At 40.7% G+C, this 26,178-nt stretch overlaps 2 protein-coding genes and 1 pseudogene across 6 annotated transcripts in view; 1 reads left to right on the plus strand and 2 right to left on the minus strand.

Annotated features, from left to right (window-relative positions):
* The window catches only part of TRIM69 (tripartite motif containing 69), a 38,889-nt gene extending 26,364 nt beyond the window's left edge, over positions 1-12,525 (minus strand). The window contains exon 1 of one of the 5 annotated variants that reach the window (XM_058737890.1): positions 11,248-12,525. In XM_058737890.1, coding sequence (XP_058593873.1) covers positions 11,248-11,253 — 6 coding nt within the window. In that variant the 5' untranslated portion in view covers positions 11,254-12,525. The remainder of the gene's footprint in view (positions 1-11,247) is intronic. The other 4 variants (XM_058737889.1, XM_058737894.1, XM_058737893.1 and 1 more) reach the window with 4 other exon arrangements.
* LOC131516638 (G2/mitotic-specific cyclin-B1-like) lies at positions 1,866-4,247 on the plus strand (annotated as a pseudogene).
* Positions 12,526-18,288: 5,763 nt separating the features above from the next.
* On the minus strand, positions 18,289-22,443 carry LOC131516639 (E3 ubiquitin-protein ligase RNF4-like). The gene is made up of 2 exons (XM_058737897.1): positions 22,199-22,443; positions 18,289-19,768 (listed from the first exon to the last, which is right to left on the minus strand). Exon 2 carries the CDS (start codon positions 19,508-19,510, stop codon positions 18,941-18,943), a length of 570 nt encoding a protein of 189 aa, XP_058593880.1. The 5' UTR covers positions 19,511-19,768; positions 22,199-22,443; the 3' UTR covers positions 18,289-18,940.
* Positions 22,444-26,178: the final 3,735 nt, after the last annotated feature.

The following is a 26,178-nucleotide window of genomic DNA, read 5'->3' on the forward strand; positions in this document are numbered from 1 at the left end:
CCTCAATTTAAAAAAATTGAAGCCATAACTGATTCCAGAGCCAAAATTTTTATACTGAACAGTATCCTATCTTGTTGAATGCTATATTATAACTACTATTTCATGTGTAACCACCAGAAATGCCTTCGATCTCAATTCCTAAGAGTCTGATGAGGTAAGTATTCAATAATGCTGGCTCTGTCCTAATGCCCATACTTGCTAGGGCATTAAAATGCGTAAACTAGAGAGAGGCTCTGCCCATAAGCTGCTCACGTCTGGGTCTCCACTAACATTTATAGGTGAGGATAAAGTACAACTAGAAGGCCCTGGCCCATTCTTCTTTTCACTTCCCAGGGAACCCCTTACCCTGTCCCATATACCTCATAATCACATGTGTGGAAAGCCCAGTCCACACAACCAAGCTTCATACACACACACACACACACACACACACACACACACACACACACCAACACACAGGTGCCCTTTGGGCACACAGCTGCCTTTGGGAGCTATGGAGGCCCTAGAAGTGGGCTCAGAATCTTTTGGGCAGAGAATTTTGGTGTCCTGGATACACGGTATGTGATTCAAAGTAGGAGAGGGCATAAGCTCCTTAGTCTCATGGGCTCCTTGTCTTGGGAAGAGGAACATTACTGGTGAAGGCTCAGACTAGGAGCCTCAAAGTAAGGCCCAGGAAAGGACCAGTATTGCCCAGGTCTAGGTGGGTACTGTTTTTCTGTTCCATTCGACTCATCCTATCTCACCAGCCATGGGTTGGGCCTGTCTGTGCAAGGAGGGGCTATAGTTTCATCTCACAGGCCACATCTTTACCAGAATTGAATTCCTGGGGTCTCAGGTGCCCAGTGGGGCTTGTCTGACTAACTGTGGGAGGACATAGTTATAACTATTGACTGCTCAGATTTCAGAATTCTGGGCTCTGCTTCCTATGAAGTTTTCTACCAGAAGTCCTAAAATGACCTTGCCGACCCCAGACTTTCAAATACAAGCACCCATTGCTCCCAGCATGTACCATGGCCAGCTCTGTGTATTCTTACTCTTTCCTAAATAAATGCTAAAGCTGAAAGTCTATGATTCAGGACAATTAAAATGGGGATTGAGATGAGACCTCCTCAACGTAGGATGATAATGTGCATGATGAAGATAAGAATGTTTTAGGGGAACATAATGGATGGGTCCCTGGCACTTGACTAGGGGGTTGGTCAAGGGAAACATCTAGGATCTCTAAGATGGGACTTGAAAGATTATACCTTAGATAGACAAAAGTGAGGAAGATTATTATGGGAGAAAAAAATGTTAAATGTGTATAAACTATTTTTCAACTTGTATATTATGTCCTCTGAAGGATGAAAAACTTAAATATAGACAGAAGATTTTATCTGAGGCAGAATCCCTGAGGATTGGCCCATGGGTTACATCTCATGCTCTTGAAAGGGAAACTAGAATTCAGAACTTGCTGTGATACTCAAGTTAGTGGTAGAATCAAGGGAATCCAAAGAATTCTAGAACCAGAGTTCTCTCCATCTGCTGTACACCCCCTCGAAAATTTGAGTATCCACAACTGCTTTCTCATTTTTAGCCCCCCCCCCATTCCCAGTTAGAAGTTTGTATTTACTTTTTTTTTTTTTTTTTTTTTTTTATTTTATTTTTGGGACAGAGAGAGACAGAGCATGAACGGGGGAGGGGCAGAGAGAGAGGGAGACACAGAATCGGAAACAGGCTCCAGGCTCCGAGCCATCAGCCCAGAGCCTGACGCGGGGCTCGAACTCACAGACCGTGAGATCGTGGCCTGGCTGAAGTCGGACGCTTAACCGACTGCGCCACCCAGGCGCCCCTGTATTTACTTTTATCTGTGGATTTAGTTTCACTCATATTCATATCTATTCTTGTCAGGGGAATATGGGTAAAAATTATTTAACTCATCATCAAATTCCATTCATTGATGACTCTTTCTGTTGCTCTCTTCCCATACCTATATTTTCACCCCTTTCGGTCCAAGTGCTTTGGCTTATGTTCCTAGGCCTTTGTTCCCTAGTTTCACACTCCACCTATGTTCCCTATCCCTGACACTTGATCTCTCCAAACTTGGATCTTGCCTGCTTGGATCTAATATAACCATTTTCTCTTTGAATATTAGCTCTCCACCATTCTCTCCAGTCTCTTTTTCTGAAACTTCTATCAGACAAACATTGGAGCTTCTTACTCAGCCTCCATTCTTCTTAATTTCCTTTTCTTACTTTCCAACGACATTTTCTAGCTCTCTGTGCTTTGCTCTGGACATTTTCTCCCATTCTTTTTTATAGGCGCTGTTTATTTTTTGTTTCTTTAAACATCTTTGAATAAGGTGAGTTTTTCCAAAATCAGCTATTATATGAAATTTGCAAGAGGATGGGGACAGGACCATATTTGAGGCTATTTTCTTTATGAAGCAATGTGCGTATGAGTTTGTATAGCCCTCACTTTCCCCCACGATCAGCACTGCAGAGTTGCTTACAATGCAGTCTGTCCCCTCCACTCTTCCTCACCAACAGACTGCTTTCCATAAATATGGCTTATTTGTCCTTGTTCAATTTCACCTTCCTATATTTCCAGTTTTGGTGACAAAAGGGTATTTAAAAGCTCCTGCTTTAGCCTGCTTGCCTGTTCTCATTGTTCCCTACAAGTGCTTGTGGATCTTGGCACTTCCTTTGGAGAGCTGTATCACTCTTGTTTTGTACAAAATCTACATTCCTAAGCATCCATTATCACATGCTTGGTAACAAAGTCAGTGAACAGCCACAAGCCAAATTGCCTCTGAAAAAGGAAGCAAAAACTTTGGCTCCTGGAAAAGTTATTGCTAAAAAAATACCAAAACTTCAAAGCACCTGAGGCTGTGTCTGTACCTGTGCCACAACCAGAGCCAGAACATGAGCCTGTTAAAGAAGAAAAACAGGAGCGCCTGGGTGGCTCAGTCGGTTGAGCGTCCGACTTCAGCTCAGGTCACGATCTCACGGTCCGCGGGTTCGAGCCCCGCGTCGGGCTCTGGGCTGATGGCTCGGAGCCTGGAGCTTGCTTCCGATTCTGTGTCTCCCTCTCTCTCTGCCCCTCCCCTGTTCATACTGTGTCTCTCTCTGTCTCAAAAATAAATAAACGTTAAAAAAAAATTAAAAAAAAAAAAAAAAGAAGAAGAAAAACTTTCTCCGGAGCCTATTTTGGCTGCTACTCCATCTCCAAGCCCAATGGAAACGTCTGGATGTGCTCCTGCAGAAGAATATCTGTGTCAGGCTCTCACTGATGTAATTCTTACAGTGAATGATGTGGATGCAGAAGATGGAGCTGATCCAAACCTTTGTAGTGAATATGTGAAAGATATTTATGCTTATCTGAGACAACTTGAGGAAGAGCAAGCAGTAAGACCAAAATACCTACTGGGTCGTGAAGTCACTGGAAACATGAGAACCATCCTAATTGACTGGCTAGTGCAGGTTCAAATGAAATTCAGGTTACTGCAGGAGACCATGTACATGACTGTTTCCCTTATTGATCGGCTCATGCAGAATAATTGTGTACCCAAGAAGATGATGTAGCTGGTTGGTGTCACTGCCAGGTTTATTGCAAATAAATAGGAAGAAATGTATTCTCCAGAAATTGGTAACTTTGCCTTTGTGACTGACAACTCTTACACCAAGCACCAAATCAGACAGATGGAAATGAAGATTCTAAGGTCTTTACATTTTGGTCTGGGCTGCCCTCTACCCCTGCATTTCCTTCAGAGAGCATCTAAGATTGGAGAGGTTGGTGTTGAGCAACATACTTTGGCCAAATACCTGATGGAACTAACTATGCTGGATTACGATATGGTGCACTTTCCTCCTTCTCAGATTGCAGCAGGAACTTTTTGCCTGGCACTAAAAATTCTCGACAATGGTGAATGGACACCAACTTGACAGCATTACCTGTCATACACTGAAGAATCCCTTCTAAATATTATGCAACACCTGGCTAAAAATATAGTCATGGTGAATTGTGGGCTTACAAAGCACATGACTATCAAGAACAAGTATGCCACATCTAAGCATGCTAAGATCAGCACTCTAGCACAACTAAATTCTGCACTAGTTCAAGATTTAGCCAAGGCTGTGACAAAGGTTTAACTTGTAAACATGAGTTGGAGTACTATAATAACTACAAATAAAATTGGCACCATGTGCCATCTGTACATATTGTATGTTACGTTTATTTACTTTTAATAAAGTTTGTGGTCCTTTTTATTTCTTATACCTTAACTCATTTGAATGTGGCTACTTCCTTCTCAAAGGTAACCAAAAAAGGTGTGTTAAAGATATGATGGGGAATATAAAAAGTGCTTTCAGTTTATTGGGACCCAGCACATATATATGATTGTTACTTGTGTGGTTCTTGTTTTATGTACCTGGCTTTGCATTCTTGTATTTACTGTGGTCATAAAGGCATTTAAAGCTGTTCTCTAAGCATACTGCATGTAAGCCCAATTATCTTGGAGAATATGCTGCCTTATTCTGTCAAAGGTCTGCCACCTTACCCCTAGTCCTCCTGCTTTCTGTTTCTTCTGGAAAAAAAAAAAAAAGGAAGCATCCTTCCTCAAAGGGTTGTGGTCTAGGCTTACAGATGTCTCTAGTTGTATTGCAAATAGAGTTGGTCTAGTTTTTATTCTCCTTGTAGTTTTGAGTTAAAGAAGGATGAGTTTCTGAGCAAAAAAGAAATAAAATCACTATTTTTATTCTACCATTTGAAAACCTAAGCTTAAATTGTTTTTGGCACTTTAACCAACATTTCTATGTATTTGGTTGGGGGAGGGGGGATAGAGATATTTCAGTATGTCCTTCATACACCACCTTGACCAGTGGTAATCAGTGCACATGTCTGTCCCCAAAGATTTCAAGTTGAATTTCTCTCCAGCCCACAGGAATGGAGACTCAAAGTCAATATTAAGCAGTGTTATGGAAAGGGTTATGCACTATTCTTTGCATACTTGGATTTTTAAACCAAGATGCATCCCCAATACCTACTAGATGTGTTAATTGTAGTTGCTGACATTCCTATAGTCCATGCTAAAGGTCAAGACTACATTCATCATGTGGCCTTTACTCTCTCTCCCAAGCCACAGATAAATAAAATACAGGTAGGATTCTGACCCATTTCATAGGCTGTTCAACAACCCAAGGTGTGACCTAATGGAAAAGATGATCTGGGCAAAATAGAGCCTCTTGCGAATTTAACTTTGAAAATAAAATCAGGAAATTGGCAGTTGAAGCAAATCCTAAAAATTTGAAACATGAAAGGTCATGGCATGAAGACTCATAAAGAAAACAGAATCTAGGAGCTAAATTTTATTTATTTATTTTAAGTTTACTTATTTTGAGAGAGACAGCATGAGCAGGGGAGGGGCAGAGAGAAAGAATCCAAGTAGCTGTTGTCAGCATGGGGCCTGACATGGGGCTCAATCTCCCAAACTGTGAGATCATGACCTGAGCCAAAATCAAGAGCCAGACCCTCAACCATCTGAGCCACCCAGGTGCCCCAGGAGCTAAATTTTAAACAGAAGACATGGAGAAATGTAGGGTGGAGTCAGTAAGCTGTTAGAGACAAGAATTATAGAGAGAAACAAATGTGGAGAGTAGCTGTATTACATTAACCACAGCACTGTTATAGGACTCTTCTTGGATTCGTATGCCTACACAATGCCTTGCCATAGTAGGGGCTCAGCAAAAGAGTTGGAGTCATGGATGTTTATCCTCATGGTCAGTGTGGTTATCTCTTGGTTACCTCTTACTTAAAATAATTTGTCTGAATCTCTGCTCTTGTAACAAACTCTCTACCCCAGCATGCTATAAAAACTGTTTTCTGAAAGCTTGCCATGGAGTTTGCTAAATACTCATTTAATGACCTACTCTCAATCTTCATCCTTCTTAACTTACTGGGTCTTCCCTTTGGCTCTTGTGACATGATTCTGTTCTAATTCTCCTTTCTCTGACCACTCCTCTGCCTTGGTTGGTTTCTCTTCCTCTTTCCACTTTCTTAAGTGTAAACAATCACTATGGTCTATCTTCAGCTCTCTTCTAGCTCTGTACTCTCTTATTCCCAAGGAAGCCATTCATTCCAAACTTTGTGTACAACTGCTATAAAGGTGAGCTCCCCAAATCTGTATCTCTGAGCCCATATCTTTGAGCTCGCAACAGGGTCCCTGAAACTCAATAAGCCTGAAACATAACTCCTCTTTCTCCCTAATCAGTTCCTGCTCTTGGCTTCCCTATTTCTGTTGCACCACCAATATCCCAGTTTTGAAATATGAGTCATCTTTGGGTGTTCTCTTTTTTCCCCCATCATCTAATCAATTATAAAGGCTAGTTAATAATAATAGAACTAATAATTGCTAACCCTTCCCTGCCTCAAATATCTTCTTTTGCTTTCCATAGCATACCAAAATAAGTTATGTGGTGTTTTTATTTTTATTAAAAAGGCAGATTTCAGAATTCTCTACATGTTGCAAACTCATATTTCTAGTCTTATCTCCCATGGTCTTATTGTACAGTAAAATTTTTTAATTTACCATCCTTTCATATATTAATGATTCATTTAAGTTCCATTAACCATTAGATAACAAAAAAAGTTTTTATGTTTATTCCCTTTTTTTGTACTAGGCTGAGTGGGCAATTCTATGGAAATAAAGAGGAAAAAATCTGTTATTCTCCACCCTCTCAGTATGTGCTTAGAAGACAAAACTCATAAAAATATGCCCCTCAGGGAATATGCAAGCAAAAACAACATTGCGTTTTAAGCTAATCAGTCTGTCTGGAAAACTTAAAATTAGATGCATTCTGAATATGATAGAACTTGTGGGAGAACCTGGCCAGTTGGCAATTTAAGAGAAAGATTGTCTCTACCAGAGCTAGTTTTTAATCCTAGTGAATGCAGTATGTTTTGGAAATGGATGCCATTTAGGAATTTTTATTCCATGTGTTTTAAAAATACATTTAAAGTAGACTAGTGGTTTCCAGGGCTAGGACAAGGTGGGGGATGAGGAGTGATTGGTAATGGGTATGGAATTTATGTGGTGACAAAAATATTCTAGAATTAGATAGTGGTGATGGTTGTACAACTTTGTGACTGTGAGAAAACACTGAATCGTAAACTTTAGAAGGGTGAATTTTATGATATGAAAATATATATTTAATGTTATTGTTGACATTATATGATTTTTTGTTATTTTATTATTATTATTTTAATTATTTTAATGTCTTATTTTACTTTTGAGAGACAGAGCATGAGCAGGGGAGGGGTAGAGAGAGAGGGAGACACAGAATCCAAAGCAGGCTCCAGGCTCTGAGCTGTCAACACAGAGCCCTACGTGGGGCTCAAACTCACAGACCACGAGATCATGACCTGAACCGAAATCAGATGCTTAACCAACTGAGCTATCTACACGACCCTGTTATTTTATTATTAATATCTTTCCAATTGATGTTTTGCCAATTACTCTGACTTTCAAGAATATAGCCTCTGCTATAAAATAAGGTTATTTTAATCATATTAACTAATATTTACTGACCATTTGCTGTGCGAAATGCTTTATGCACATTATTTCCTTTAATCCTTATAACAACCATATGAGATCAGTATTATTCTTCCATTTTTAAGGAAATTGAAACTTAGAGAGGTTAAATAACTTGCCAAGATCACACAGTAATTAAGTGGTGGAGCCTGGATTTGAACTGATTATCTGACCCCAAAGCCCATTTTCCTAATCATTGAGTCAGCAGAGGGCAAATCAATGTTTTGTGCAATTTAATTCATAAGTGGATCAAACTTGTGAGGCAAAACAGCTGGAACAATTTCCCACTGCTCTAGAGGGAAAAATAGAATTGAAAAACAAAGGAGATTCTGAAATTTCTCTACCTGGAAACCTTAGGAAATCACACCTACTGCCAGCTCCTTAGAGAAAGCCTAACCTTAAGGCAGAAGGAAAGAAATTCAAGTCCAGGATAAGAATTCATCCTTAGAAAGCTCCTGGATGGCAGCAATCACTTTTAAGAAAGCATATCCACCTCCTTCTACTCACCTTGCATATTCTTATAAGGAGAGAAAAGGCAAGGACGAAGTAGAGCAGTGAAATTACTGGAAACTTGCAGAAAAAAATGCTTAATTTTTCCCAGGTTTTTTTTTTTCTTCCTGAAAGGTTTTGGATTGTGAACTTTTGAAATCAGGATCAGCAAAATATTTAAAGGGATTTGTTGCCTTTTTTAAAGGGCATTAGTTGCTTTTCAGCTTTCATTTCTTCAAAGTAATTTTTAAAAACTCTGATGGGCAGATTGCTGAAAAATTAGCAGAGCAGAGAATTAAGAGCAGAGAAATATAATTCATCTAAAACAAACTATGTGGCACAAACAGCTCAAGCACCAGAGCAAAATATATGCATGCTTCGTGTGCCCTGTCACTTTCACATAAGAAAGAAAGATTATGAACTTGTTCATTTAACCAGAGTTTGTCAGGGTTGAAAGAGATCATAAGTCATTTAATTAACTCCTTTCTAGCTACTCCCTGAACATTTGAAATCATGGGAAGCTCACTATTACACAAATTTTTAACTGTTATGAAAAAGTGTCTACTTTTACTAACTTCCCCTTAATAAGAATGTGGTGGGAAGAGACAATAGTAATAAGAGTATAGTAGGAGTAGACAGTATTGTTTACTTTTCCCTCTAGAAATTATAAACAAAATAGGTATAACTCTGTTTCAACAGCTAAGAACAGATAAGACTAAGAGCAAACCTAAAGGTTCCATAACTGAGGAATCTTATCTTAATGCTTAATATATGTTTAATTAAACTTTATAAGAAGTAGAAGCTGATAGATATGATATATCAGAACATGATTCAGGTGTCAAAATTTCTTGTTGATGAATTTTAGTGAGTTTTTTTCATCTTTCTTTCTGTAAATACACATTTTCTTTTGTCTGTCAGGAAAACATGGTTCAAATGAATATAACGTCCTTAATTTTAGCTCTGAAGAGATCTTAAAGGAATTCAATTAAAAATGTTTAACTCCTCAACAAAATTAAAACACAACCTACTGAATAGGAGAGGATATTTGCAAATGATATATCCAATAAAGGGTTAATATCCAAAATATATAAAGAACTTACACAACTCCACACCAAAACACCAAATAATCCAATTTAAAGTGAGAAGTCATGAATAGACATTTCCCCAAAGAAGATACGCAGATGGCCAATAGACACATGAAAGATGTTCAACATCATTCATCAATAGGGAAATACAAATCAAAACTACAATGAGATATCACCTCACACCTGTCAGAATGACTAAAATAAAAAACACAAGTGTTGGTGAGGATATAGAGAAAAAGGAACCCTGTGCACTGTTGGTGGGAATGCAAACTGGTGCAGCCACTGTGGAAAACAGTATGGAGGCTCCTCAAAAAATTAAAAATAGAACTACCATATATGATCCAGTAATTCTACTGGATATTTACTTAAAGAAAATAAAAACACTGATTTGAAAAGATACATGCACCGTTATGTTTATTGCAGTGTTATTTACAATAGCCAAATTATGGAAACAGCCCAAGTGTTCATCGACAGATGAATGGATAAAGAAGATGTAGTATGTATAATATATGCAGTGGGTTATTACTTAGCCATAAAACAGAATGAAATCTTGCCATTTGCAACAACATGGATGGGATCTAGAGGGTACAATGCTGAGCGAAATAAGTCAGTCAGAGAAAGACAAATACCATATGATTTCACATATGTGGAATTTAAGAAACTAAATAAATTAACAAAGAAAAAGGAGACAAACTAAAAACCAGACTGTTAACTACAGAGAATAAACTGGTGGTTACCAGAGAGGAGGTGGATTGGGGAATGGGGGGGGAAAAGGCAAAGGGGGTTGAGAGTACACTTTTTTTAAAAATTTTTTTTAACGTTTATTTATTTTTGAGATAGAGAGAGACAGAGCATGAATGGGGGAGGGTCAGAGAGAGAGGGAGACACAGAATCTGAAACAGGCTCCAGGCTCTGAGCTGTCAGCACAGAGCCCGACGCAGGGCTCGAACTCACGGACCGCGAGATCATAACCTGAGCTGAAGTCTGACGCTCAACCGACTGAGCCACCCAGGCGCCCCAGAGAGTACACTTATTGTGACGAGCACCAAGTAATGTACAGAATTGGCATATCACCATATTGTACACCTGAAACCAATATAACACTGTATGTTAACTATACTGGAATTAAAATTTTTAAAAATGATATTGTAGCTAATGCTAATTCCGTTTATAACTTTTCAGAATTCTAATAGGCATAAATAACTCCAGACCTCGCTGTAGTGAAAAAAAAAAAAAGATTTAATTCATCAATTTTGGAAGATGCAGCTAGAGCTAAAATAAAATAACTGGAAGACAAAAAAGAAAATGTTTAACCCCTGTGAGAATCAGTTTGGTTCTAAATATAAAATACCACATGTAATAGTATAACTAGCAAACCAAGTTATACATAATAAATTTTTTCAATCTAAAATAAAGTGATTAGGGGTGCCTGAGTGGCTCAGTTGGTTAAGCGTCTGACTGTTGATTTCGGCTCGGTTCATTTCAGCTCAGGTCGTGATATCATGGTTTGTGAGTTCGAGACCCACATTGTAGTACAGAGCCTGATTGGGATTCTTGCTCCCCTATCTCTCTGCCCCCCCTCAATAAATAAATAAACATAAAATAAAATAAAACAAAATAAAATAAAAGTGATTAGTATGAGTGAAATAGGTAAAGGGAATTAACAGTACACATATCTTGATAAGCACTAACATAGAATTATTGAATCACTATTTTGCACACCTGAAGCTAATATAACACTGTATGTTGACTATACCAGAATTAAAACTTAAAAGTAAAAGGATGGAACAGATCCATGCATACTGAAATAAAACAATCTTTAGACTATAAAAAAAATTAATGAATGAATTAAATTAAGGGATTAGTTAATAAAGAAAGTAAATTTTTGTATAGCATTTATTTTAATTTTTCTCAAAAGTTTATGTAGGTATCATTACTTGCCTACCAAGTAGAGTAAACCTGAAGAGAGTATAGCAACTATAAGCTGTCATAAATTAAATAGTTCCCTGAATTTCCTTTCACGCTGTAAGATCCATACCCCCTTCTGTGATCTTGTTTTCCACACTATGCCTAGAAAATTAGCTGAGTTAAGGTAGGGTCACTCACCTCCATTAAGCTCTATCATTGGGCCACCAGGGAACAGAGGCAGGCACTTGAATCAAACCACAACAGGACGAGGTAGCTGCAGACCAGGAATCAGGTGCCTGGTAGTTTGCTAAGAATGGGCTCAGAGCATGACAGAAGGAAGAAAAGTTCAGCAGCTGGGGATAGGGCAAGGCCAGAGTGAGTTCTAGCAGATTCCGTGGCAGTTTGTCAGTTGCTTTGATCATCATTAGCTTAAGAGAGAGAGAAAGCCTGATTGGAATGGCTTACTCACTCACCCCCATTTTTTGTGGGGGGGGGAGAGGGAAGGCAACCCAATTAGATTCAAGGTGGCAGTCTAATCTTAAGGTTCACATATTCCCATTTCTGGACTGGGATTCTCTATGAAAGTGGAAATAAACATCATCATCTGCCTATAAGCATAATGCATGAGAAATAACCACATCATCTCTTCTCGTGATCCCAGTATTGAGACCCCACCTGAGTGGCTTTAATAGAGACCTATCCCACCTCTCAGAGTTCACATTCCATTGAAACAGCCCCAACTCTATTTCTGAGAAAGAAACAAATGCCTGGAAAACCCTAGGACCTAAGGAAGCAAGATGAGAAAAGCCTTATTTCAAACAGGTTTCTTGGGCAGTTTTAGTTCACAGAGATCTGTACCTAGATTGTGCTCTTGAGTGACCAACATATAAAGAGCCATCACGGAACCAGATTTTCTCTAACTCAATAGATTTCATTGAATGTCTAGCTCCTATGGAATGCCTGCTGTCCAGTCCTAATGCCCACAACAATTCCTCTGGTGTTTGGGATTGCCCAAATATGCCAATATGTGGCTTTGCACATGTCCCTTCTGCTGGGGATCCTCTCTCCCAACCCCAATCATTATCTCTTTAGTAAACTCTTCCATAACCAACCCCCTAAGCTTTACTCTCCTCCCCCATCCCTTGTAGAATATATTTTGCTGGCTCTGTACTGGAGTTTCTCAATGTAAGCCCTGTGGACATTTTGAGCTGGCTAAGTTTTTCTTATGGGAGGCTGTTCTGTGAATTTTAGGACAGTGAGCAGCATTTCTGGCCTCAGCTCACCAAATGCTGGTAGCACCCTCTCCCCTAGTTGTGACAGTCAAAATTTTCTCCAGATATTGCCAAATGTCTGCTAGGTGTATGGGGGTGGAACTAACTCCCAGTTGAGAATCAGTGCTTTACAACTTTCTATAACTCTCTAGATCTTTGTACATACCTGTTCATAGTTATTTTGTTTGATTTCATGTCTGCCCCTTGTTTACTAAATTGTAAACAACTACTGGGTAGTGCTATCTTGTTCACCATGACAGTACATGGCATTTGTTGGATAAAGCACCTTATCAACGAATCAGCTATGAAATTCTGATGTTGAGCTAGGAACTGTGTTCCTAACTTTAAAAAATTAATTTTGTTTCATCTTGAATATTTTTTTAACATTTTTTATTTGTTTTTGAGAGACAGAGAGAGACAGAGCACGAGCAGGGAAGGGGCAGAGAGAGAGAGAGAGGGAGACACAGAATCTGAAGCAGGCTCCAGGCTCTGAGCTGTCAGCACGGAGCCCTATACAGGGCTCAAATTCACAAGCTGTGAGATCATGTCCTGAGCTGATGTCAGATGCTTAACCGACTGAGCCACCCAGGTGCCTCCATCTTGAATATTTTTGTTGTTGGCTGAAATGTTTAACAGCATTTAGTAAAGATGATTGTACTAAATCCTAGAGTTTGCACATCCTTGAGCCTGTAGCTTTGGGGCAGTAGTACTTACTGGCCTAGAAGACAAAAGCCTTTTCTCCCAGTAGAGAACCCAGAGAACTGAATAATGGCTGAAATGTTGAACTCCTCTGGGTATCAGTTCCTCCTATAAAATGTGACTTCCTAAGACTCCCCTTCTGCCTCTAAAGTTTGTGATGCCAAAACCTATATTGCATGAGGTCCCAAATCTCACAAAGGGACACTTCAAAGAAACTACACATACCAGATTTTACCATGTAGGGGAAAGAGTAAAACAAAAACAAAGTTATAAAGCAAAGTTACTTGTCTTTTTCCAAGCCTCAAATCTTAACATATATAAAAGAGACGATAATACTTACCTCATAGGATTGTTGTGAGGATTAAATGAGATGACGTATGTAATGGGCTTAACAGCACCTGGCACATGGGAAGCACCCAATAAATGGCACTAGCTATTATTATTGTCATTGTACTGACACTGGTATAGTAAATTGTTTACAAATGCTCTCCCTCAAATTAACTTTCTGTCTTGAAATGTAACAAGAGATATAAGTAGATATTAATCTTGAGGGACTCCAACAGAGCTGAATACAAATCAAAAATTCAATTTTCTATCTTCTAGACTCCAAGGAAGTTACTGATAAGTCAGAGTTATATCTGTTTTTATGCTTCAGCTAGGACCTGGCAGATATTTCTATCATAGCTTTTATTACACTGCATTATTTCTTTCATTGTATTATAAATATTTTTCATATCTATTCTCCACTAGCTGTGAGCTACTTGGAGGAAAGGACTCTTAAAAAGATGAATATCTTTTTAACCACATAGGCCTACCACGCTATCAAAATTTAATAAATACCAGGTAAATGAGCAGATGAATGAATGAATTAACGAATGGCCCATGCCCAGCAATGCAGTGAACCTTCTCTCTTCTGGTTGGAGAATAGAACAGCTGTCATCTCTGTAGGTTGGGCTTGTTCAGAGGAAAGGCAGAGAGAAGTTCAATATCTCTGAAGGCACTTTCATCAACAGGGGAGCCAAGTGGTATGAGTAACTACCACCTCTATCCTGTCACACCACACTAGCAGCCCCTCTGTCCTCCCTTTAGAGTGTGGGTGTTCCTGGCGGAGCCACATCTGAGACCATATGCCTTTTCATGCCACACCACAGGAAAAGGGAATATGCCCTGTAGGATCTTTTTGCCTGCTGACCGCTAAGGGGGTAAGGGAACGGCCCATATCAAATGTTACCCTCATTAATGTCTCCCATACAGTGAGAGTGATCATGCTAGAACTGTCAGTGAATAGTCACTGGATAGTGAAACAGAAAAAGATTTTCTCAAAGTCAGAAACCTACCTGCATAATACCGTGAAATTGAACTATGGAATTGGAGATAGAAGAAAACCGTGTGTTTTACTTCTAATACTATGTATTAAAAATGTCCAAAACTATTTTTTAAATATTTTTAAATATATTTTCTTAGTGTTTATTTTTGAGAGAGCGAGCGAGAGAGCGAGAGAGAGAGAGAGAGAGAGAGAGAGCACGCTCAGGGAAAGGGCAGAGAGAGAGGTAGACAAAGGATCTGAAGCAGGCTCCGTGCGGTCAGCACAGAGCCCAGTGCGGGGCTCGAACTCACGAACTGTGAAATCATGACCTGAGCTGAAGTCAGACGCTCAACCAACTGAGCCACCCAGGTGCCCCTAAAACTATTTATATATAAGGCTGGCAGAATAGCCTGCTGTCCCTAACCATGAATTACCTAGTAGGGCCCAACTTTTTCTGTTAGCCTCAGATCTCAACACAGCCAGGGAATACTGGATAGGGCACTAGGATAGCAGGGCCCGCAGACAAAGGCCCGTACCTCCCTGAGACTTTGTCAGTTCTAAGTACCCATGAGGCTGTCAGGAAAGCCCAAGGAGGCCAGTAGGTAAGAAACCTTAGGAGTTTGTGTGCATTTGTTCAAGTGTTGGCTGCTGTTGCTCCCTGGCTCTTGCTACAGGGAGACTACTATTTTAGAGATAGACACTGAGCTAATGATGTCATTGAAACCTATTTTACTTTATTAATACTCCCTGGGATAGTCATCCCAGTACACAGATTTTAATAGCTTATCAGTGGGATCTAGTTGATGTAACTAAGGAAAGAACCTAAAAGTTTATCCTTTGTAACAATTTTAGGTTCTTGGAGAGTAATTTGTTTCTCTTGGCAGGTGTATTTAATATTTACAATAGGGATGAATTCAGTGTGGACTAGAGAATTAGAAAACACCTGACCTTGCTGAAACTTGAGTCTGACTTCTCTCCTCTGTCTCTCTTAACCCCTTTCTTGAATAGTTCAATTTCAATCTGTGGTTGATGAAATCCAGCTGTATTACAGCTCAAGAAATGTGGTTTTCATTCTCTGCTATAACTTCAGTGAACATCGGGAAATGATAGATGTACATTGCCAGATTATCTCACTGTGGGGCTAACTTGGTCTAAAGCTAGATCAAGCTTCAAGTGAGTAAATTTGAATGTCCATCTCTCCTAATTCCATTTCCACTCTGGCCAAATGAGCTTCTACTTTTCCAAAAAGGTACCTGAAAGCTAAATCCAAACTTCCACAGCTACTCCCCTGGAGTCCTATCATTGCCACCTTTGAACAAACACCATCTCCTAGGAGTTGCCACAGCTCAAAAGGTTTGCATAGCTCTGCTGGCTGTTCTAAAATAGAACTGCTCGACATCCGAGGGCAGGAGAGTACAGTGGACTACCAAATTCCTCAGACTGAGATTACTTCATCCTTTTCTTATACACTTCATGAAATTCACTTCTATTTTGAGAGGAAAGTCAACAGCAGGATCTTCCCTTCCTAACTCCACTACCATATTTTCCCCTCAACTTTCAAACCGCATCTTCGGCCTTCACTGAAGATTGTGCTGAATCCTTAAGAATCTTTCTCTGGAGGCTTTTTTCCAGGCCTTTTAAGGGCTCCTTAGCACCTGTAAAATAAACTCTAAACTCCATAACACAGCAAGCAATGCTCTATGCATAATGTGGCCTTAATTCTTCTTTTCTTTATTTCTCACTTCTTTCCACAGCTATGTACAATAGTCAGCCAAATTATTCAAGTTAGTATGCCCTGTGGCACCTCCATTCAGCTTCTGCTCTTACATCCTATTGGGTTCCTGCTCTTGCCTACATTTATGCATTGACTGCCTGTGATGTGTGAAGTGCCTAGTACTATGCCTGGAACACAGCTATTAATGAATGGCAGGTGTCATTATCAATGACACTTTCTTCCTTCTATTTTTTGCATTCAATTAATGCTTATTAATAGTTACTGTACCCTTAACTGTCCACACAAAAGGCTTTTCTTCTTTTTTGTTTTGTTTTGAACTAACATTTTATTTTACTTTATTCAAGTTCTTATTTAAATTCCAGTTAACATACAGTGTAATATAATTTCAGGCATAGAGTTTAGTGATTCATCACTTACATACAACACCCAGTGTGCATCCCTACAAGTGCCCTCCTTAACCCAGCACCCATCTAGCTCATCCCCAGCCTACCTCCATCCACTAACCCTCAGTTTGTTCTTTATCATTAACAGTCTGTTTCCTGGTTTGCCTCTCTATTTTTGAATAAATATGTTCATCTGTTTTGTTCCTTAAATTCTACATGAGTAAAATCATATGGTATTTGTCTTTCTCTGACTGACTTATTTCTTGCTTCAATTCTTAAAAGAGGTAATATTAGTCATGCTCCCACTAAAACAAATATTTGATCCCTGCCTATTGCTTATACTCCAAATCCCTATCATATTTTCCTTGATGATGAGGTAACCTAGACAATGAAGTAATAAAAGTCAGTTTTCCCAAGCATGTATTTGGTGACAGTAATCAGAACAGTGGTTGTTGGTGGGGGGGGGGGGGTGGGGGAGTGGGGGTTGGAGGGAGGGGTGGGGGGGATTGACTAGAAGGAGATATAAGGGAACTTTCTGGAATGACAGAATTGTTCTGTATTTTAATTGGGATGTTGGTCATTATGAATGTATATATTTGCCCAAACTCATCTAATTATGCACTTAAGATCAGTGCATTTTGTTGTCTATAAAATTTATCTTGATTTTTTTTTTGAAAAATTCAGAATCTCCTCTATTTTTTCCTCTGAAAGCAGAGCCAAAAACTCAAATGTCTACATAAGCTTGGCAGGTAAAGGAAATGTGTAGTGGGCTAGGCAGGATACGATAGGGAGGGTTGAGGGCTGCTGACAAGCTGGAGAGACTCTGCTCTTTATCCTGATCACATGGACAAGATGTATAAAAGCAGAATCTGCATTTAATAGGCACCTCAGATGTTTCAGTCATTAGCCAGTTTTCTGATACACTGTGTGCTAGGTCACAGAGCAATTAATAGTTTCCAAAGTGGGGTACATAAAATGATCTATTGAAATGTCGGAAGATAATATGTAGAACTTTTTTCAATTTTTTTTCATTTTCCTGTTCTTTTTCTTCCTCTTTTCACTTTAGAACATACAAAGGAACACACAGAAGGGAGTATACCACATTTATCTTGCATATCCTGTGCCACGTCAAGCAACTGAAGCCTGGGGTATGGAACATTTCAGAGAATGCACTGTGTAGACAGACATGACACAGGCATGGGCACTGTTCCATCAGCACGACCAAGCCTCCATGGAGGAGAGCAGCACTGCTACAGCCATAGTAAGTAAGGAACAAACTTTACTGCCCATTTCATTCTGAGGAAAAAGGAGGGAGCACTGTAGAAATCTCATTCTCTCCAGTTCTAAAGTGCAGTCTGAACTGTGTGTGTGCTATATGATCCTCTGCAAAAGAAAAAAGAACTAGTCTGTGTTTGGCTGGGAGGTAGAGGGTGGGCAGTGGCCCTGGAGCAGCTGGGATGGTGGTGCAGTGATGTGTTTGTTAACAGAGAAGCGTGCCAACTTGTTGATTAGCTGACCAGTGTGGTGGACACAGCCACACCTGTAAAGCCAGGGTGACGGCATCTCCTCTGTGTTCTGGCAGGTCAGAAAGCACAGAACCACAACTCTAGATTCCCATGTGCCTAGGCAACTCCTCCAACTGGCCTCAAAGGCCAGCAGGAGTCTCAGAGGACATGGTGCCTGCTCATATGCCCACCTCTGCCCTGCTGGGTGGAGAAGTGGTCAGAAAGGACTGACTTCCTTCCACTCCAATGGAATCAGGAAATCCAGAGACACCCAGAGACAGCACCCTATCTGGTCCATTAATTAAAATAAAGTTTCCATTGCTCTAAATAAGACCTAGTATATGGTTGCTTAAATAAGAATAAAGTTTATTTGTCTCTCAAGTACAAGTCCAAATTTGTATGGTGGCTCTGACCTGCAAAGTTGTCAGTCTCCCAGTCTCTTTCCATCTACTTGCTCCACCATCTCTAGGATGTTGCCCTTGTTTACATGATCCAAAATGCCCATATGTGGTCAATTAAAAAGTGATTACTATGAGAAAAAAAAGAAAAATTGCTTTGAGGACAACCACTAGTCTTCTGGCATATTATGACAACGAAAGTCCAGCCTTAAAGCATGAAACGAAAGGAATCAAAAAGTAGTCTCATACCTAGTGTGTGAGAAATTAAAAAGTTTTTTATATACTCCAGAAAATAATTTTTTACATTTTTATTTATTTATTTTGAGAGAGGCAGAGAGAGAGAGAATTCCAAGCAGGCTGTGCACTGTCAGCACAGAGCCCAATGCAGGGCTTGAACTCACAAACTGTGAGATCATGACCTGAACCAAAACCAAGAGCCAGACGCTTAACTGAGCCACCCAGGCATCCCAGAAAACAATTTTTAAAGCAGCCTTTTTAGGTCCAGTGTATAGGATGCCAACAACCTGCAGTTTCTGCATGAGGACATGGAAAAATCCACCCAAGTTTTGTCTGTCCTGAATGATACGGTATACCTCATATGTAAATACGGTGGTACTGATGACAGCTGATTTTTTTCAAACAAACTGGGCAATTTTTACTATATTTAAGGGAAGTGGAGAGGCAGCAACTACAGAAGATGTGGCCACATTCTGTAGAGTAAACATGTCGCCTACTCAGTTCAATATCTGAGTACCCGTCCATACAAATTCGACACCGGATATAACCAGGTAGTGTGCAACTTAAAGCTTCTTCTTCCAGGGCATTATGGGAGGTCCTGTTGGTCACATACACATCTCTGTTTCTCCTCAGCTCCTCCTTATCACTGCTCACCACACAGTTGCCAGTTTGCCTTTGGAGTGACCTTTTGTTTCCCCTTGGCCTCCTCCTTTCTTCAGTAATCACAACAGAGTCGTGGCAAGTTAGGTCAATCACTGCAGGTTCTAGGGATTCACAGGTGAGGTCAACTATTTCATCACTTTCCCTGAGATCTATCAGCTCTGTTTCTAAGACCATCTCAGGAGTAGGGCCTCCTTCCCCAGCTGTACAGAATTCTTGGGTTTGTCTGGAATTCACCATGCTACTGCTGCACATTCTTGTATTCATTGTGCTTGTTGGATCCACTCTTCAGAGAAATAAGTGATCTGTGCCAAAGTTTACAGTGAATGGTAAAGTCCCCAGCTGTTGGTCAGTCACTCTCCGACTTACATAAGAATTTAGAGCCCAGATTTTCTGGTGTATTTGAACTCTGATTCTGGTTCCAGTCCTGTCTCCACCTCCACAAGTGCTGTGTTCCCACGTGGGTGGGTGGGTTTGTGAGGCTTCTGGGAGCCACTTTTAAGACAACTCAATCTTAATTTTTAACTAAAAAAAAAAAAGAGAAATTAAGTTTTGGTAATATCTAAATAAGATTGATAGTAGTGTAAAATGGATAGATATCTAAAGAAAAAAATGTGTTTTCAAAATACTTTAGTAGTTATGCATTTAAACAAGGTTTCAACTTTGTATCTTTCCTTATTCCATGTCCTAATGGGAAGCAGGAGAAGCCCAAGGGGCACTTACATGAAGAGAAGCACAAAAGTGCTGCATACCAAGAAAGGGTCACTATTTCATCCAAGATGCAGTGTCAGAATCTCAAGGAGACACTTATTTTTTACAAAGTAAAAATGGAGACCAATAAGTTCTTTGCACATTTAGGTCTTTCTTTCTTTCTTTCTTTCTTTCTTTCTTTCTTTCTTTCTTTCTTTCTTTTATTTTTTAATGTTCACTTATTTTTGAGAGAGACAGAATGTGAGCAGGGGAGGGGCAGAAAAAGAGGGAGACACAGAATCCGAAGCAGGCTCCAGGCCCTGAGCTGTCAGCACAGAGACTGACATGGGGCTCAAATCCACGAACTGTAAGATCATGACCTGAGCTGAAGTCAGACGCTCAACCGACTGAGCCACCCAGGCGCCCCCTTTCTTTCGGTTTTTAATGTTCATTTATTTTGAGAGTGAGAGAGAAAGAGCATGGAGGAGGGGCAGAGAGAGAGGGAGAGAGGGAATCCCAAGCAGGCGCTGCCCCGTCAGCACAGAGCCTGATGTGGGGTTCCATCTCATGAACTCTGAGATCATGACCTGAGCCCAAACCAAGAGTTGGATGCTTAACTGACTGAGCCACCCAGGTACCCTGCACATTTGGGTTTCTAACAGCAAATAAGAAATGAACCAGTTAGTCCATGCAGAGGTTCATCATGCCCAGTGTTCCCTTTCTGACAGAGACAGCGAGAGGAGTTTTCTTGAAGCATTTCATCCCAGATTCTGTTTTAGGGAAGAAGGGATAGAGTTCAAGCATTTGCATAGGGAGACTTGGTTTGAGTCTAGGCTCTGTGACACTGGGCACACAACGTAGACAGTTAAAGTTCTCAAAACCTCAGCATGTAAATCCTTTCTAAAAATTATTTTGTAATTTAAAAGTAATGCATCCTCAGCCATCATTAGGAAAATGCAAATTAAAGCCATAATGAGATACCATTTCACACTCACAAGGATGACTAAGATTTAAAAATAAATAATAAAAAGTGTTGGTGAGGATGTAGAAAAATTGGGATTCTCATATAGTGCTGGTGGGAATGTAAAATGGTGCAGCAGCTTTAGAAAACAGTCTGTCAGTTCCTCAAAAGATTAAAAATAGAGTTGCCATATGGCTCAGCAACTCCACTGCTAGGTATATACTCAAGAGAATTGAAAACTTATGTCCAAATAAAAAATTTATACATGAATGTTGATAATATTATTCATAATAGCCCCCAAGTGGAAACAAGCCAAATGCCCATTAACTGATGAATGGATAAACAAAATGTGGTATATCCATACAATGGAGTATTTATTATTAAGCAATAAAAAAGAATAAGGTACAGATACTTGCTGTAATATGGATAATCTTTGAAAACATATTAAGCAGTAGAAGCCAATCACAAAAGACCACAAACTGTATGATTCCATTTATATGAAATGTCAAGAATAGGCAAATCTAAAAAGACAGAAAGATGAGTGGATCCTTAGGCCTGGGGTGTTGAGGAGAAATAGGAAGTGGCTGCTAATGGGTGCAGGGTGTCTTTTGAGCATAATGTTCTAAAATTGAGGTGATGTTTGCACAACTCTGTGAATATACTAAAACCCACCGAACTGTATACTTTAAATTGATGAATTGTATGGTTTGTGAATAATTTCTCAATAAAGCTTTTACCAAAACAAACACCTAAGCTGCCATAGGAATGTTACACAAAACAATGTGATACAATCCGGATTTAGACACAAACCCTAGAACCTGTTGGGAAAGTGTGGAACCCGAAAGGAAAATGGAAAGAGGGCACCTTGAGGAAGGCACAGTGCTCAGGTCTCCACCGGAAGCGCCGACCTGCTTACCCAAGCAGTTGTTCTCTTAGACCCCACAGACACCTGCTTTCCGCCAGATCACCACCATCAAGTGTTTGCCTTTCACAACGGGCCTGCCCACCACCACTGACCCCACCCACGTATCCCATCAATGATTTAGCTATTTTGTCCTGTCCAGCCCAGTCCTGCTGAGTCAGCTTTCCTGGGAGAATAGAACAGGAAGCTTGAGTTCCAGCCGCACGCCACTTTCCAGCCTCTCAGCTGCTTCCCTGTGGCGTCTGGACTGAGTCTGGGCGAGCCGAACCCGGGTGCCTGGCTGCACTGGGCTGGGAAGAAGCACCCAGAGGCCGCAGGGCCAGGGAGAGCCAGTGGATAAGGAGAGGCAGAGGGAGGGGACATCACGGGACGGGGTGCTCACCGTGAACTTGCACCGGCAGGTGGTGGCATTCGGCGAACACACCCAAGGTCACAAGCAAGGGGTCTCTGCGCGAGTTATCCACAGGACGGCGGAAAGCACTGGGGTTTTCCCTCCTTTTAAGCTGCTGTTTTAGTTTCTCAACTGCCCAATCAAAACCCGAGCCCATGGTAGCTTGTCACCAGTCTCTAGGTGGAAAGCTGGTGTTCCAGGTTAGAAAAGGGGACTTTGCTGACCTTATCATCTTTCTCCAGGCTCCTGTTTACTGATAAAAAGGAGGCACCGGATTGTTGTTTCCCTTTTATCTCCTCTTATTGTTAGATCAGCAACTTCCCACCCTCTAGAAAAGTGGTTCTCAGTAGAGGCAGTACGCCTCTCTAAAAGTTTTGGAAATTTACAAGGCTGTTTTCAGTGGTCGCTACAGGCATATAGGGGCAGAGGGCAAGGGGCCCCTGGCACCACCACCCCCCTCCCACACGCACACATTGTCTCTATCTATCTCTCAATACATGAAAAATCTGTTTTATAATCTGGGCTTTACAAGCACATGTAAAAATGTGTTTTATTTTTCAATTATTTGTTGGTATATATTGACTATTTACTATGCCAGAACAGTTACTGAACCAAAGTGGGCCCAGTTCTTGCTGAGTTACAGACAGCAACTACACCAAATGGAGTTGCCTCACAAGGTAAACTTTATTTGTACAAACAAGGAGATCATGGGGAATCATTTCCAAAGCTGTGTCTCCCTGAACCAGGGAAAGCAGGCTCCTTTAATTTAAGTGTGGGATAAATATCCAGAAGGGGATTTTAACATTGTAGTGAGGCTGAGGTAACAGCTAGGCCCTTTCTGAATCATCTGGGTAGGCATCTTCTTCAAATGTTTCTTTTTCAGTACTAGCAGTTTGTTAGTTTGTTTCTAAAAGGTAAGATTGACAGCTAGACAGAAGCTTCTAGGAGTTTAGTTCCTATAAGGTAAAATTGACAACTGAACAGAAGTTTCTACGAGAGATTTTCTGAGTTCAGGGGATGAGGCCAAGATTATATACACTGAATTTTCCAGGAATGCAAACTACCAGACAACTAGAAGGAAGATGTGTTTCAGGTTTTTTTTTGTTTTGTTCTTATACTTGGAATTTTACCTAGATATTCTAACCATTTTAGAGGATCACACCACAGCCAGCAATACCATTGTTGCATCCACACGACTCCTGAAACAGAATGCTATGGGCACCAGTGACAGTCACAACAAAGTTTATTACAATCAGAGGCAAGGCCGACGGATCGGGACCAACACTCTCCATAAGAGTGCGGCCCTGAACAGCCGGGGCACAGAGTTTTTAAAGGCGATCACATCGTTTTATCATTACCTGGGAACAGAACAGAGAAACAGTTCCCAGATGAGTTAGAAACAGTTGCCAGGAGTTAGAAACAGTTGCCAAATGAGGTGATTATTTTAGACTTTCTGCCCCTAAGTTGCAACCAGTGGATCTCCTAGACCTTGCCTCTGATGCTCTTTGAGCTTTTGTTTCCTTCATTGGTAAAGCCTGATTTACAAGAGTATGAATCGTAATTTACAAGAGTAAAGCAAGGCTGTTATCTCTTGACCTTCAGTGTCAGAACAAAGCTGTTATTTTTCAAGCTACTCCTTAGCCCTACACTACAATTTAACCCTTACACCATATCTGAATCTGAGCCATCAGATTCAGTTATAGTGTAACTCTCAGTCTTCTATGTCACAGTTTACAGAGACCCTAGGCCAAGTTACAAGCATCCGGCACCTCCTACAGCAGCCAGTACAGCCAGGTTAGAGTATTCAATTACTAAATTGCTTAACCTTCATAATCAAATTACTAAAGGGTAACAGTAAAGAGTTATAAAAAGGAGGTGTTGGATCTGATTGGAGTTAAAACTTCTTGTCTGCAGTGGAGTCCTGGGCTTGTACTCACCTCAGTCTACCAAGCCTTAGCTTGAGTACTGACTCCCCACCATAGAAATATAGCAAATAAGGTTCCAGTATATTCAAGTGACCTGCTTACTGTGCTAACACGTTAGTGGCAGAACCCTTCATTTTACAGGTAAGAAAATTGAGGCCAGGAAAAATTAAGAGATTTGAAAGAGGGTGAACTGTGACAGAGGCAGGGCTAGAAGCTCTTGAGAATTCAGTCTGTAAATTCTCCAAGCAAGATCATTCCCAGAAATCCTGAGAGTGCCAGAAGAGAGCAAGTTTCCCTTTGTGGGGCACTGTCCAGAATGAGTGAAGACGTTTACCTAAAACCCTTCGTGGAAAGGAGTAGAGGCATACTTTCTTTTTTTCACCAGCTCAGAGCCAAAAAGTTTTCCCTTTTATCTCTTTGCTATGGTTTTAGGTAATTTTACTTGCTCTTGTAAGCTATGAAAATAACCACTGCAAGTAAAAGCAATCGCCTGAAGCTTTACATTTTACAGAGTTCTTACCACCATTTCCTGAGAACAACCCTTGAACAGTGTCTGGTATGGGGTAAATACTCCATATTTATTGAATGAATGATCAATCAAATAAGTGAATAAACTTTATGATATAAGAATAATTATCTCATTTTTATGGATTTGGTGACAAAGAGTCAAGCTGGGGGGCAAGGGGGGGGGCACCTGGGTGACTCACTCGGTTAAGATTCCAAGCCTTGATTTCAGCTCAGGTCATGATCTTATGGTTCCTGAGATCAAATTCCACATTTGACTGACTCCAGGCAGACAGCCAGAGCCTGCTTGGGAATCTCTCTCTCCCTCTCTGTCACTCCCTGCTCACATGTGTGCTCACTTTCTCTCTCCCTCTCTCTCAAACAAACAAACAAACAAACAAAAAAACACTTAAAAAAAGAGTCAAGCCAGTAATAATGATTTCTCCAATTTCTTTTGTGGAATTAGGATTCAAACTCAGGTCTGATTTCAATGGCATTCACACTTTTTTTTTTTTTTTGAGAGAGAGAGAGCATGAGCCAGGGAGAGGGAGAGAGGGAAGGAGGGAGGGAGAGAGAAAATCTTAAGCAGACTCCTTGCTCACCCTGGAGCCTGATAAAAAGGCTGATCCCAAGACCCTGGGATCATGACCTGAGCTGAAATCAAGAATTGGACGCTCAACCAACTGAGCCACCTAGGCACCCCGAAACTTTGAACTTTGCAAAAAATATTTATTTTCGGGAAAGCACAAGGTGGGGAGCGGCAGAGCGATGGGGGCAGAGGATCTGAAGTGGGCTCTGCTGTGACAGGCTGACAGCAGTGAGCCCAAAGGGGGCTCAATGTCATGAACCATGAGATCATGACCTGAGCAAAAGTTGGACACTCAGCTGAGCCACCCGGGTGCCCCAAAGCTTTGAACTTTTAATGAAAGTTTGGGACTGCATGCCTTATAGGCCCTGTAGAGAAACCTAACAGGAAACACACAGTAGCAGACTGATGCCTCACCCAGACTCAATGAGTCCATACCCAGCTTTTTCATATTTTGCTGCTGACAGCTAGCACCTGCACGTTATCCCAGCCCTACGGATTACCCTCAGGCACTGGAGTGAGCTGGAAGTACCTGGGAGTTTAATGTTTCATCCAACTACACACTCTATAGCTTATAGCCAGAGACAGGCTCCTGTGAGGTACCAAAGCCCAGCTCCTTTGCTTCAAGACAGAACTAACTTTGAGGGGTATTCTTTTGTTCTAGAGCTCCCATGGGACCAGGCTGAGTGTGGGATTTCTGAAATCACCCCTTCACTTGGCTTCTTCCCGTTCCCTATTCTTCATCCTCCCTTCCCCCCTGCCCCACTCCTTTTTTGCTTATTGGTTTCTCCTGGAAGCCCTTTTTTTATAAGTCATAGCATCCAAATTCTGGATTCAGGGCATACTTCTGCACGAACTCAACCCAACATGCTCACTGACTCTACAGATGATGAAAATGGCATGCACACTTTCAGACAGTAAGGATACCTAGAAAACCCTTTCAGATAGCACTATAG

The sequence above is a fragment of the Neofelis nebulosa genome, chromosome 7 (genome assembly GCF_028018385.1).
Source record: "Neofelis nebulosa isolate mNeoNeb1 chromosome 7, mNeoNeb1.pri, whole genome shotgun sequence".
Lineage (NCBI taxonomy): Eukaryota > Metazoa > Chordata > Mammalia > Carnivora > Felidae > Neofelis > Neofelis nebulosa.

What these genes read in the sequence shown, in the direction of transcription:
- LOC131516639 (XM_058737897.1), bottom strand. Translation starts at nt 19,510, where the DNA reads ATGAATACAAGAATGTGCAGCAGTAGCATGGTGAATTCCAGACAAACC.